Genomic DNA, 15,805 nt, shown 5'->3' on the forward strand with positions numbered 1-15,805 from the left:
AACCCCCACAATTGTTACTTTAGATCGAATATAAATCAACTAGAATTTACATCCGCCTCCTTGTGGTTCGACCCTGTAACCACTAGCCTAGGTTAGTCTTAATAGGAAATTATAAATCTTATTTTTGGTACTCACAACGACGGGTATCAAATTTTGCGCGCCGTTCTTGGGGAGGCAATAGTCCTAATTTTAGTTGTTTTAATTTTAGTCTTTCTTAGTTTAAGGGACTTCTGTTCCTTAAACTTTTCTTATATTCTTTTTGTAGTTTCCTCTTATGCGCAGGTCACAGGGTGGTGAACTAGTGCCATTTGACCCTGAGATAGAGAAATCTTTGCGCGAGTTGAGACGAACACAAAGGGTACTACCGACAGAGGAAGAGCTGAGTACTCTGTCAAGCTATTACGAGAACGATCTGTTCGAAGAAGACCCTGATCTTCACCGTTTCCACTTCTTCACCGAGACAGTTACTTCTCCGTAAATTCCGGTCATGGCCGAGGAAGCGAGTATAGCTAATCATTTCGAGCCGACAATTGAAAACTTATATAAGGGGTTCGAATTACCGGGAGATGCCGGGGAAGTTCGAACCAAAGCCTTCATACATTAGCATGGTTGAGAAGAACGATTCGGGGAGCCGCAAATGAAGATGCGGCTAAGCATATGGAGACCTTTATTGACTACTGCTGTTCCATACCCCCACTTTGGTGGCGTGACCCAAGACCAGATCAAGGAGACCATGTTCATCTTCTCCCTTCGTGATCTTTGCAAGGGAGTGGTATAGAGATTTGGACCGAACCGTTCAGGGGATCACCGATTGGAATTCATTGGCATTGGCATTCTACAAGAAGTACTTTTCTGCTTCAAGGACGATTGCTATTAGAGATCAAATCACGGGCTTTAAACAAGGGCCGGATGAGAACTTCCACGAAGCATGGGTCCGTTTTAAGAAGTTGGTGCGAACCATACCGCACCATGGTTTCGAAAAATGGAGCTTGTGCAATCATTTCTATAATGGGTTGTACGACGATCAGAGGGCCATTTTGGATGCTGCAGCCAATGGCCGATTCGCTGAAAATTTGGGAGCAACCAAGGGGTGGAAGATCATTGATGATCTAGCCACCCACAAGGCCGAGTATGGGAATTCCAGAGGGAACCAGAGGAGAGCTGCTGAATCTTCCTCTGTTGCTGTGCTTGAGGCTCTCACTGCGAGATTTGACAAGTATGAACTAGGAGGAGCTTCTAAAGGTAGGATGTACCAAGTAAATGCTGTGTCAGACGGTCCTTTCGTCGTGAAAGGTGTGGAGCCGAGGGACATGTCTCGAAAAACCGCCCTAGTCCCTTTGAGTCTTGTCTTGTCGCCTTTCAACACTATAGGCAGACCAACACCTACTATGAGCCGAATACCCATCCAAACTTGAGTTGGAGGAGCCAAAATGTCCTGAACCCAACTCGAGCTCCGCCGCAGCAGCAACCCTATGTGCCCTCTCATCAAAAGCAACAACAATATCAGAAACCTCCCTATGTGCCACAGCAGCAACAATCGCAGAATTCTGAATTTTCCGAGCTTAAGAACCTGTTGCTAAAGGAGTCCCAAGCAAGAGAGGTCGGGATGAAGCTATTAGAGAGCCAAATTGCTCAATTGGCGAGCAAAAGCAACAGTCGAGCTCCCGGGCACTTGCCGACCCAAACTGACCAAAAGGAGACCTTAAATGCCATCACTTTGAGGAGTGGGTCCACCCTTGATGGTCCTGCCATGGTCGAGGACGCTGTTGAAAAATATGAGCCGGAAACAAGTCAAAAGAAAGCTTCAACGAATAAATCAAAGAAACAGGCGTCTACCAGGTATATCAGTCGATCGATCGATGTACCCGTCGATCGCCCGATACACGGTTACAGGAGCTTCGAATCGACACGCGGTCGATCGATCGAGAAGAGTGGTCGATCGACCGAGATCATCGCGATAGCGAGGAATTTCGTCCTTCAATGCCCGACAATTTGAGAGACCATTTGTTCCGGGGTTCGACAATCCCGAAGACGTTAGGACCGGCACTCCGAGTCTTTGATGGGTCCGTCCGGTTCAAGTTCGACCCAATGACGGTCAATGGCTCACATTTGAGACGGTCTGAGGAGGGTTCAAGTTTCAACAAGGAGAAAGCGGTGGACTTCCGGCCCTAAGTCCACGGATCTTGGCATGCGCAACCTAGAGGAGAGGGCTAAGGTACTTCTTACAGCCCCATATCCGGAGAGACTAGTGCCGACAAAGGAACAAGTATCTTTCAGTAAGTTTGAGAAAGTTATTCGTAGCTTGAATGTTCAGGTACCCTTCCTTGAGTTAGTTAACCAAGTGCCAGCATACACTAAGTTCATGAAACAGCTATTGTCTAAGAAAAAGTCGCTTGAACATGTTCACACTGTTGCATTAACTAAAGAGTCTTGCTCCTATTTGTCTCACACTGCGCCCCATAAGTTAGAGGACCCGGGTAGCTTTTCTGTTCCTTGCAAAAAAGGTACCTTCTCTATTGAGAAGGCATTATGTGACTTAGAAGCTAGTATAAGCGTCATGCCTTTGAGTCTAGCTAGGAAGCTTAAGTTGACCAGGTTTGCTATTACCGATATGACAGTTCAGATGGCTGACCGATCTACGGTCCAGCCAATAGGGGTCTTAGAGGACATTCCAGTCCAAATAGGGAAGTTCTTCTTCCCCATTGACTGCGTTGTACTTGACATGCCTGAGGATGCCCATATTCCCATTATTTTGGGTAGGCCATTTCTGCACACTGCTGGTGCAGTCATAGATGTCGATCTAGGGACCATGACTTTCAAAGTGGGAAAGCACTCCATTGTTTTTGCCCAACCTGCTAAAAAGAAGGACCCCATGTGGCCTGTGACTTGTAATACGGTTTCTGAAAAGAAATCGTATTTTGTGCTTCCTGACTTACCTGTCTCCATTACTACTCCTGTGCTAACCTCTCCGCCCCAGATTGGGAGCAAAAAGGAGGAAGAATCTGTTGTTTTAGATAATGCAGATTTGGTTTGGGAAGGAAGTGCCGCAAGTTGTGCCAGCTGCAAAGAAGCCGATCATTCAAAGAGGAGGTCTTGGTTGCCTGAGCTATGGGATTGATGAAGTTGTTGATGACGAGCCAGTCAAAGCCAGAAAGTCTGATTTGGATTCTGACAAGCCTGAAGAGATCCTTGACTGGGGAGATGATGAGAATGTTAATCCGTCGAGCCATACGGACGTGGAAGCTAAGAAGGGTGCAGCTGCTCAGATAAGCACCATTGAGGCTACCTCTAGTAGCCAGAAGCCGACGAAGTGGGCCATACCGTGGTCTTTCTTGATCAACTATTAGTTGATCGAGTTCGTTATAAACTTCATTTTATTTGCTTTGTTAAGACAATTTTTATTGCTTTTGTGTGCGCGAAAACTTCGCATTTTATTTCGCTTGCTTAGGATTTTAAGTACTTTAGATTTTATTCTGGGTTTTGCGCAATTTTGGGCGCATATTATTGTGCGTTTGCAGGTTTTTAGACCTCATTTGCTCAAGTTATTGAGCAAATACGAAGAAATAAAGAGTACAACAGTACTTTCAGTCGATCGACTGGCCATCTTGGTCGATCGACTGAATTGCGCTTTCCAGGAGCTTCTGTTCCTGTTCATCTGGTCGATCGACTGCCCCTTTTGGTCGATCGACCGAAGACACTGCTGTACCTGTTCACGACCTCTCCCCTGCTGTGTTTGGTCGATTTACGGACTTAAGGGAGTTTTATACTCCACTTTATTTTCCGTCCCTCTCCTTATTTCTTCTATTTTCTCAAATGTGCACATATTTACCGCTTCAAAATTGTTTTTTCTCAGTCTTATGCGTGGTATTTTCTGTCTTTCAGGTACTTTTTAGTAGCATCACTTGCATCACTCTTGAAACCTCCTAGCTCACGCTGGTTTGGGGAGGTTTCCCTTGCTGCGCTTAAAGTCTTGTGAGTCTCCTTGTCTTCACTTTATATCATTGTTTACTTATTTTCTCGCAAATTCCCGTTTCTCTTTTATTTCATTACATGATTTTGCACAATGGGGACATTGTGTGATTTGGTTTGGGGAAGGGTTTTGCGTCGCATTTGCATAAGTTTTATTGCATTTCTGTTTCACGTTTATATTTTTGTCTTGCATTGTTTATTGCATTGTTTATTTCATTTCATCTATATACAAAAATTCAAAAAAAAAATTTTGATAAAAATTTCAAAAATTTCCATAAAATGCACGTTTATTTTAGCATATAGGTCGAGTCGGAACGGTAGTATTTCAAGGATGATTTTGCATTTGCATCTGTTTTGCCTGAGCCTTGCTTATCATCATGTTATTAGTAGAATCGCATATGCATATCTACGAGTTTTCGTTACATTATCTTGCTGAACTTGAGACTTGACTTAGAATTTTGGCAAGCTACACCATATTCTGAGGTCTAGAGCCTATAACTGGTGACATTCATGACCAGTCTATTTAGGATGTGAGTAGTTACTCCTTATGAGACATGTTTCCTTAATTTGCATAAATATGAACTTGATCTGCTTAATACCTGTATGCATTCGGTCTGTGGTTAGTTGACACATGTGGTAGAGGTTTCCCTTTTCTCGTTTTACCCATAAACTCCACACTGCCAAAAATATCCCTTTTTGTCCCATTTACTACATCCTACATTTAGCATGTCCCTTGTCAAGCTAGTAGTCTGTGTTCTTGGGGTTGTTACTCATTTTTGGTGGCATATGCTCTTATTGAGATTTAGTTGGGAAAATGAAATGAAGGAAGGAAAGGAAATAAAAGAAAAAGAAGAAAAAAAAATGATTCGAAAAAGAAAAAAAAGAGAGATCTGTACTGTAGAAGCAGTCGATCGACTGCCATTTATAGTCGATCGACTGTAGTTCAAAAGAAAGAAAAAGGAAAAATCAATTCGCATGATTCAGTCTTTATTATTTGGCGATTTTTGCTCCCATGATTCATTCATATCCTATGGGGAGTTTATTGATTTAGTATATTGGAGATTGTGAGTTTTGTGCTTGCTATAGCACCGTTTCTGTTGATTATGAGCAAGAAGTTGGATGTTGCCATTTGGTTCCGTTTTGGTACTAGCTTGATCACCTGTACCTCCACTTTACCATAAAATGCTTTGCCTCTTCTTACCCATACCTCACATATCCCATATATACCTCGGCATGTGTTATTGGTCATCTGTTTGGTTGGAATGCATATGTACGGTCATAGAGGTCATTTTCATATTTTATTGTTGGCATGTCTTCATAGGTCGCAGTTAGGTGAGAGTCTTTAAAAAATGAATTCTTCCTATTCTCCTATATATTCACCTGTGCCTATGTGTGATATGAGCGACCCGTGAGAGTCCGAATTGATAAGTCTCTATAGTTGGCGGTTCAGCATGTTTTTAACGACTACATAACTCGTTTGCATGATTCATTTGCTAATTGATTGTTGGTTAATGCATTAAAATGGTTTAGGTTATGCAGTTTGTAATTCGCTCTGAGATTGAACTCGTTCCATTAGGTAATTAGATCGAGTCTAGTTCTTGCTTGGGGACAAGCAAGGGTTCGGTTTGGGGAAGTTTGATGCGTGTCTTTTATATGATGTTTTACATCCCATTTTACACGCATTTCAGAGCTCATTCATGTAGTTTATGCTACATTTCTCCCTATTTCCGTCTACTTCCGTATTTTTGTAAATTATTGCAGAAATGTGAAGAATCCAGCGGAAATCAAGCTAAATCCGTCCCCGAGTATCCTGCATTGCATGTGACGAGAAGTATGTGCTTAAGGAACGAGCTTGGTGCGCAATTCAAGGCCAAAAAGACAAGTCCACGAGTTTTAAGAAGTCAAGTAGCAGCTCAAGTAGTCGATCGACCACCACCTTCTGTCGATCGACCAACCCTCGGGTTACATAAGCTAATGTTCACTGCCAAGCAGTCGATCGACCCATCACCTCAGTCGATCGACCACGATGCTATTCCAGACGAGAATAAAAAGACCGAGGAACTTGAAGCCCGTTAAGTTTAGGTTTTGGAATAATTGTTACGTATACTTTCTATATAACGTAACTGAGAATACCTAGTCTAGAATCAAGCTTTATTATCAGAAATTTACATTGAGTTTTAGTTTACTAATTAGGGTTTGGGATATTAATTTGCATCGGATTTCCGTTATGCTTTCAATCACTCCGTTACATTCCTTCTGCGAAATTCGGTATTCCTTCTGTTCTAATTTCCAGATTATTACTTATTTCGTCATTAGTATAGAATTGCTAGATAATTCTCGCAGCCAATTTATTGTTTATGTTAATTGTTCTCTTTGTCGTTTCAAGCATGAATCCGTTAGTTAATTTCATTATTAAAGTTATTGTTTTTACCCTTAGCATGAGTAGCTAAATAGTTTGTGCTAGGATGTAGGCGAATTTTAGCGTAGGCGGCAAAGTATTGAACACGGTCTGATTCGCGTGTCAGTTGATCGACTGGCATTATCGGTCGATCGACTGACCTCGTGAGGTTACCCTTCGTTTTAATTGATTTTAATCTTGTATTTAACGAATCGAATGCATGCGACCAGTTAGATGCTTATTTTATGACTAACCCATTAGATCGAAAGATAGGGAAAGTTATTTGACCACCAATTAAATCGACTAAATTGTGCTAAGATCGAAAGATAGGTATAGTTTAGACCATTAGTCACTTTTCAGGATGAGAGTCAGTATTAGTGATATTAGGGACCTATAGCGAGATCGAAAGATGCTATTTGTTAAGAGTGGACCGAGAGGACCTCTTGTTTCCCGCCTCACTTGTGTTTGATTTAGACCTGTTTAGTATGCTGCCGCCGAAGCTTTAATAAACCGATCATCCTAGTACCCCTTCTTTATCTGTTTAAACCGTCTTTTTAGTTTATTATCTTTATTTGGTCTTAGCTATAGACCATCTCAACTCAACCCCCACAATTGTTACCTTAGACTGAATATAAATCAACTAGAATTTACATCTGCCTCCTTGTGGTTCGACCCTGTTACCACTAGCCTAGGTTAGTCTTAATAGGAAATTATAAATCTTATTTTTGGTACTCACAATGACGGGTATCACTCAGCACCTCAAATCTGTTAGAGACAACAGTATGAGTGAGAGTCTGATGAACATTGAGCCACTGTGTGTTTTTCCTTGATCCATGGGATCCTGAGTGCATTACAGATCGTGCAGCTAGCCTACTATCTCTTCTAAAGGTGGAATAAGAACCTAGCATGGAGCATTCTGAGCCCTTTTTCCCCTAAAGAGAGAGAGCAGACAAGCTAGTTGCAGGAGCTGAGGTACCACCTAACCCATGGCTTCCTGAATTAAGCAAAGAATTCAGGGCATTCTGCTGCTCAGTAGGAACATATCTCTGAAAATTTTGGAGATGACCTAGCATAAGGGGTCCAGAATGCATTACAAGGGAAGATAGAGAACTGCTCAACTGCTGCAAGTGAGGAGCTAAGCCTAGCACATTGCATTCTGAGCTAGGCTCCTTAAGCAGGCTAGTAGAGCAGTTTGTAACTCCCTCTGAGGTACCACCTCTCCCTTTGCATCCTGGATCACTCCTAATCTTCTCAGGGAGACATCCCTTTGCAGCATTAACAGGAAGAGGCCTGAACACTTGAGTCTTATTTTTCCTTGGTGCAATATGGGTGGGAGCCTGAACAGTAGTGGTTTTCCCATGAGGCCTGGTCTTTTTGCAGTTCATGACCTCATACCCTAGCTTCCCACATCCTTTACAATGGTAAAGCAGCCATTCATCATGAATCCTCTGAACTGAATGATCTTGAAATGGAGTTTTGATAACAACAGTTTTTTGTAGTTCAGAAGCTATGTCCACTTCAACAAGGACCCTAGCAAAACAAGGCCTGGTCTTCATGGTTGTGTGATTATCAGCAATGATGGGTTTGCCAATTTTGCTAGCCATTCTACTCAGAATAGATTCAGTCCACAGAAAAGGATCAAGATCAGGGACAAGTACCCAGATAGGGACCTTAGAGACCTTCTCCATTTCCTGGGAGAAAGAGGGATGCCACTGCTTGAGAATAAGAAAGTTCTGCCCTAGAGTCCAGGGACCATCCTTTAAGATAGCATTCATGTCCTCCATTGAAGCAAATCGAAAACTAAACCACCCTCTTTTGTAATATTGAACAACAGGTGCAGAGACATGACTCCAATGTTTTTGGACAAAATCTTGCACGTTTTTTAGAGTTGGCTTAGCCCCCAAGACATTGCCCATTAACGTAGATTCCCAAGATCCAAGCTCAGCTTGAATGTCCGCCATTTCCACAACAATAAGATCATTTTTAGCTTGATCATTGCTTAGAAACAGACTCATACCCAATTTACGAGATTCATTAACAACACTAGACCATTTTTTGGGATGATCATTCGTCTGAACAGGCAATTTCTCAGTAACTACAGTAGGTTCAGCAGATTTGGTATGCATAACACGAATGTCATTATCCAGTTCCAGCACCGACATACGAGGTGGAGCAAGATTATCTCTATCTATGGTAAAAAATTCAGGAAAGATAGAGTGACAATGATGAGAGTCCGAAGAGATACCTTCAGAAGAAGGCATGGATTGCGATTTAGAGACTGTCGAAGAAGATTTAGAGGCAGATTTGTCCAAAGCTTGCACAATGAGTTCGTTAATGGTGGAAGCTTTGACAGGGGAGACCTGGGTTTCAGAATTCTCAGTCGTTTCCTCCGTAGATTGCAAGAAAAGAGTATCATCAGGTTCGCAATCACCCGGGCTTTGCAATGGTGGTCTCACCTTAGGCGGACGTCCTCTTCCTCGAGCCATAGATCAACAATGGCGATAGCGTGATCGTCAAGAATTGAGAGAAAACTTTCTCTAACTAGGCTAGAGAGAGCATTATTATTATTATTATTATTATTATTATTATTATTATTATTATTATTATTATTATTATTATTATTATTATTATTATTATTATTATTATTATTATTATTATTATTATTATTATTATTATTATTATTATTATTATTATTATTATTATTATTATTATTATTATTATTATTATTATTATTATTATTATTATTATTCCATCTCAAGCCCAACTCGCTAAATACAATAAAATATTACACTCTAGAATATTATATACTCTAGAATATTTACATATACAATGAGGGTAGAGTTTCCATAAGATACATGAGGGGGGTATATATACATATACAATGAGGGTAGAGTTTCCATAAGATAATACACTCTAGAATATTTTAAAATATGGACATCCATATAATATTATTATACTATAATATTCATAATAAAGAACTAGTTTTATGAGCCATGTAATGTACATGGTATTTTTCTTTGGGTTATTTCATGGAAATAATCCAAACTATGTCTCTCCTTCTCATATTAATTCAAACTATACTTTAACTCAGAATAATCTGAACTACGCCCTCATTTTTCTTATAACGCATTGGGTAACCGACTACCTATTAATCAGGTCACATTTTTTTTATAAAAATAATCTAAAATCATTAAACCCTTATCAAGTCTTCTCCCTCCATCCTCACTCATTTAACTTCTTCATCACCAACCCAGTTTTACAAAATCTGACCCCTTACAATTTTAAAACCAGAAACAAAAGCTACTGGCAATTCTTTTTACTAACAAATGTTCTTCAAATTACGCAAGTTCTTAAACAACTGAGGTCGGCCAAAAGCTTGTGTGCGACTAAACATAATCATAGACCAAATTTAAACATCAATGGAATAAAATAACACAATCTTTCCCAAAGCCTTTTACTGCCTCCGTTCTCCTTTTCAGATCTCATGAACATTCACCATTAACATTTCTTTCATCCTTTACAAAACCTAATCAATACAAAATGCAGATGAAATTGACATTGAAGTGGCTCAAGCTCTTTGTTTCTACTTAATAATCTCCATTTGCTAGCTTCCCATCACCTCATCCCCCTCTTTTTCATCAAACCCTAATTTTCCTTCTACTGTACTGCAATTTCAATTGACATTGCAAGTAGGACAATGCAGAAATCACAATAGGAATGGAAACAACTCTGTCTCGAACACGGTATTAGTAGAGATGTCATTCTCGAAGATTTGTTTTTTCTCGCTTTTTTTTTTTATTTTTTTGAATTATTGTTAATTTCTTGTAAATTTTTCATGTTGTGAGAAATTAGCAAGGTTGTGTGAATTTGTATTGACAAATTAGGATTTGCGATTTTGAAATTGAAGTTCGAAAATGTGAGTTTAAATATGGTGGTGTAAATGGTTGATGAATGGGGAAGGTGGTTGGCAGGGTTGAGGGTGTTCAACCGACACTGTTCGTTTTCCCTCCGGTGACCTTCACTTCTTCATGAAAAATTTTTTGTTTGTCTTTTCTTTGATGATTGTGATAAACCGATGTCTCTGGAATGACCAGTGCTCCTTATCAGCATCTTTATCATCTCCAGTTGGCTTGATCTCCGCTGTAAAAGTTATTCTTGAACTAACCGATGAATCATTGATTGGTGGCTGATGATGGGGATTGTTGATGAAGAAAGTTGAAGGGAAAAAAAACAATTGGGGTTACCGGATGAATTACCTGATTTCGTAGGTAAAAAATGACCTAAGTGCAATATGAGCGAAGGAAGGCAATAACATGGTTTATTCCGAGATAAATTGAAGTTTGGATTAATATGAGAAGGGGAGATATAGTTTGGATTCTTCCCATTAAATAACCCTTTTTCTTTTAATGTTTATATGTAAAAGGGGTACTTCAATGGAAAATAGTAAGTAGTAAATCATGCATAATGTGTTCTAGTTATTATAATTTAACTAGTTCTTAACGATGTTAATAATTTTTTCCCTACTATAATTTAACTAGTTCTTAACGATGTTAATAAATTTTTCCTAGTGAGAGTTTTTAATTAAATAGTTCTGAATATCTTTTCTCATCTGAGTTTTTTTATGTATGCACTTGAGACACGAATTAAAAAATCCATAAACTTCTTTGATCAGGATGACAGCGAATAAAAAGTGTCAATTAAGTGCAATTTATTCGTCTCTATTAGCTAAATACAGAATAAAAACATCTTAATCACTTGATAAAGAAAATCGGTGAAAAAGAAACTCATCGGATATTTATTTTCCTATGACGTAGACTTGAGCCCCTTTGTATTAGTGTCGAATTTCGGTATGATATGCTAGAGCCTTCACCTTCAACTACTCCAATTTTTATTATGTCACATTTTTCATTTCTTTAAATACTCCAATTTTTATTATGTCACATTTTTCATTTTTTATGATTGTTTTGTTAGCCTATGAAATTGTATTCATACAACCTTACGCCCGTCACTAAAAGATTACTAGTGCCAATGTTTTTTAAATCATTTTTTCGAAGTGATTTTTTGTTAGCCTATGAAACATTTTTTTATTCTTTGTGAGGGTAATGAAGATGATAATTGATGAGACAAAGAGAGTAACTAAGATGAAGAAAGTATTAATGATACTATGTTTTCACTTAGTCTTAAGGTCATTCTCTTACTCAACAATAATAACTACCCAAACATTCCCTCACAAAGACGATCAAATTTGTAAAATATGCATTTGAAATCGTATCTCATCGACGCGGTAAGAAGCTACCCCCTCCGTCTCAATCAATTATTTAGCATTAATTTAAAAACCTCTCACATAAATAAAAAAGATAGGCAAATGATTAAGACTAAGAAGGCATCATTCTTTATTTTTTTCTACCTTGTAAGATCTTGTCGTTTTTATTTCATCTCTATCATGACCATCCTCAATAATTATTTATCCTTATCATTAATATTATTCTCCCTCTCTATCAAATTTGGCCCTCTTATGCGCACCAAAGTTATCGGCGTGCATAATACATTTACCCTGACAATAGCAACAAAAAAAATCATTAGCTCAACAAGATATAATAAATAAACAGGCCAAGCTAACCTAAGAAAACATATAAATAATTTATAAACCATGCATGAAGGAACAAAACTCTAGAAATTGGAATATGATATAATTCATGTGTGAATCAATGAGAGCTAGGCTATTTATAGGATAGAGCAATGTTGCAATTAAAATCGAGGAGTTATTTATTTATTTATTTTTATTTTTTGTATTTAAGAGTAACATATAATGAGGCATGAATCGATGAGGCATATGAAGCAATTTCATACAATTATGATTGGTCTATTAATTTTCCCTTCAATACAATTAGTTAATTAATTAATAATTAATAATTAATGGGGATAATTGATTAATTAATTTATAAGAGCATTCACAATAGAAAGGATGGAGTGTCCTCTTAACACTCTCTCTCTCTTCTAGGAGGACATCCTCTCTATTGTGAGACATATGCTAAATGTCCTCTTAACAAGAGGAAGGTAGTCACTTCCTCTAGTTTTAGAGGAAAGCACACCTTGACCCTTGTGTCCACTAATCACACACTATTTGCCATATGGACAATAATTCATTTACTTTTTTCTTTTATAAAAGTTGTTAGAATAATTAAAGTAGGAGAGTCTCTATTGTGTGAAAAAATATATAGAGGAGGATGAATGTAGTGGGAATGAAGGTGGGTCATAGAAAAATTGATGTGTCAAAGAATGAGAGGATGAAAGATAAAATAAGAGGATCATATCTGTTGCTCGTAAAACTATACAATTAAAGAATGAGAGGGTGAAAGATAAAATAAGGGAGTGGTGATTTGTCTTCTAGATGCTTGTAAAACTATACAATCAAAGAGGGGGAGAGTTCCATGTGGCAATCAATGTTAAGCTTTTTATAGTATTTGTATAGATTTAAAGGCGTGAAACTCATATTGTGCTCACCTTTGCCTATCTTCCCTCCAAAATTAACGCACACCTCTCTTTTAACAGTAGTTAATAAGATCTCATTCTCTCCAAACTACAATAATAGCCACCCTTCTTATACACACTTATTCCTCCATTTTCGCTTCTTTTCTTTCCTCTTTCTCAATTATCCCTTTTTTCTCTCTTACTTTTGTTTTGTTGTTTTTCTGTTGATCTATTGATCACCTCCCTCATTGATAAAAATATTTTAGTTTAAAATAAGCTAGGTTGACCGCAAGATGGAGAAAAATCATCTTCCGGCCAAGTCGACAAGTTTTAATGACCGTCGACTATCCAAGGCAGAAAAGGCCATCCTTCTTAACAAATCCTCTAGCTTTAGTGCCCTTGTTGATCGCAGTCAACCTCCTCCTCGAAGAGCCTTTTCTTCCATTGATGCGGTATGGAATCTTACCACCAATAACAAAGTTTCTGAATGTCATGGAAAGATTCAAGAAAATGGTGATTTTAGAGAACACCGGACAACTCAAAACGAGGTTTTCAAGGGGATAGATGATTTCATTAAAAAACTTTCATCGGTCGAGGATGTCTCGAATCTCTCTAATATTCCTCAATCAGTAGAGAAAATTTCTAAGATGGTCCAGTTGGAGATTGACAAGTATGATGGAGGGGAGTCTCCATTAAAATTCGGAGTTGATAGGAAACAAGATACCTGTTTGTTGAATGTCGTTAGCCGGGTGGCAAAATTATCAAACATCCTTGCCAAATTTGCTTCAAATAAAGAGGTAAGCGCGTGCCTTGGCTTAACGACACCTGCTATCCAACGAGCCATGTCTTTCTTAGAAGAGGAGCTTCGGATCATTTTGGAATATGCCACAAACCATACCTCCAAAACGCCTAAATCATCAAAGTATTCTGGAGTAACAAGTTCAGAGGACCAAGAACGAGCCAAAGAAGAGGAGGGAAACAATTATCCTGGAATTTCTGAGGAGAAGATAGTCAACATGAGGAGCATAGCCAATGTAATGATTTCAGCCGGGTATGAAACAGAATGTTGCCAGCTGTATAGCATTGCGAGAAGAAACGCTTTCAAGGAAGCGATGAACCTTCAAGGATTAGATAAAGTAAGCACCGATGATGTACAAAAAATGCAATGGGAGTCTTTAGAAAGCCACATTGGTAATTGGATCAATGTTGTCAAGTACGTTGCTAAGGTCCTCTTGCCAGGGGAGAAGAGGCTTTGTGATTCTGTTTTCTTTGACGAGCACCCTTCGATTAGCGAGGCAATGTTCTCCAACCTGATAAGGTCCGCGGTCATTCTATTCCTTAACTTTGCAGAGGCAATATCAATGACCAAGCGCTCTGCTGAAAGGCTCTTTAAGGTGCTCGACATTTATGAGACATTGACCGAGCTCATGTCTGCATTAGACAAGTTGTGTTCCAATGAATGTGCTAATGAGCTGAGATCTGAGTTGTCCTCTGTAAAACGTAGGCTAGGCGAGTCCGCCGTATGCATATTTTGTGACCTTGAGAACTCGATCAAGAACGATGTTTCTAAGAACGTGAACCCAAGTGGGGCTGTCCATCCCTTGACCCGGTACACCATGAACTACCTGAGGTATGCTTGTGATTTTAAAGAGACCCTAGAGCAGGTTTTTTTCCTCTATCACAACACCGAACAACACCCGAAAGCACATGAACAAAGATATAAAGATCGAGAAAGTAACAACCATAAGGAAAACGACAAAGAAACCGGGTTGAAAGAAATGCCATTTGCTTTAGAGCTCATGACTATCATGAACCTCTTGGATGAGAATCTCGAGGCCAAGTCTCAACTATATAAAGATCCCTCGTTAAGATTCATATTCTTAATGAACAACGGAAGATACATTCTCCAAAAGATGAAGGAATCTGCGGAGATACATGAGCTGGTCGGGAACACTTATCGTAGGAAGAGATCGTCCGATTTGAGAGGGTACCATAAAAGCTACCAAAGAGAGACGTGGAGCCGAGTGCTACAAACCTTGAACCAAGAAGGATTGCAGGTGAATGGAAAGGTCCAGAAGCTGGTTTTGAAAGAGAGATTTAAGAGTTTTAACCAGATGTTTGATGATATCCATAAGACACAAAGTTGTTGGGTAGTGAGTGATGAGCAGCTTCAATCGGAGCTTCGAGTATCTATCTCAGCTGTAATGATTCCGGCTTATCGGTCTTTCTTGGCAAGGTTCGGCCAGTACTTTACCCCAGGAAGGCAGTCAGAGAAGTACATCAAGTATCAGCCAGAAGACATCGAGTCGACAATAGAAGGATTATTTGATGGGAACCAGAATTCCCATTCATCTGTAGCTAGGAGGAAAAGCTAGTCCCATGCGTTTTTAAAGGAAGGTAACAAATACGAGGAAAGAGCAAGTTCTTCAATTTTGAACTAACATTAATTAAAAAATTTTGTTATATGATTATTAATATTATAATGAGTTTTTTTTGGCAGATTTATTTTTTTAATTTTAAAATTGTTTATTTGTTATTTGTTATTGTGAATTTTTGGTTGTCGTTTTTTGTTATTTTGACACTTAATATGTGGGAATATCGTCAATGCAACACTTGAGAACATGGGTATAAAATTTGTTCCCAACACTTTCTAATTTGAGAATCTTAGAAAAAAACAAAAAGGAGAGTAAATTGGACGAAGAGATTTATATATATTTATGTGATATATATAGCATGACACTTGATTGATCTCTTTATTTCACTTTAATATCTTTGGATATAATATTATCAATCAATACTATATATTAAATCCAGAAACCAAAGAATTTCAATGTAATTAAAGAAAGATATATAAATTAATTATATTACATAGTATTAAATCAATAACACAGTGTGATGGACCCGACTAAGGGATCTCAATACAAATATTATATAGTTTGGGTTAAAATTAAATTATATAGAAGCTTG

At 38.6% G+C, this 15,805-nt stretch overlaps 1 protein-coding gene across 1 annotated transcript; it reads left to right on the top strand.

The window, feature by feature from the left end:
• The first annotated feature begins 12,888 nt into the window (after positions 1–12,888).
• Positions 12,889–15,337, top strand: LOC141621546 (exocyst complex component EXO70C1-like). The gene has a single exon (XM_074437974.1). The coding sequence runs from the start codon at positions 13,132–13,134 to the stop codon at positions 15,211–15,213; it is 2,082 nt and encodes a 693-aa protein (XP_074294075.1). The 5' UTR covers positions 12,889–13,131; the 3' UTR covers positions 15,214–15,337.
• Positions 15,338–15,805: the final 468 nt, after the last annotated feature.

This window comes from Silene latifolia, chromosome X (assembly GCF_048544455.1).
Source record: "Silene latifolia isolate original U9 population chromosome X, ASM4854445v1, whole genome shotgun sequence".
Lineage (NCBI taxonomy): Eukaryota > Viridiplantae > Streptophyta > Magnoliopsida > Caryophyllales > Caryophyllaceae > Silene > Silene latifolia.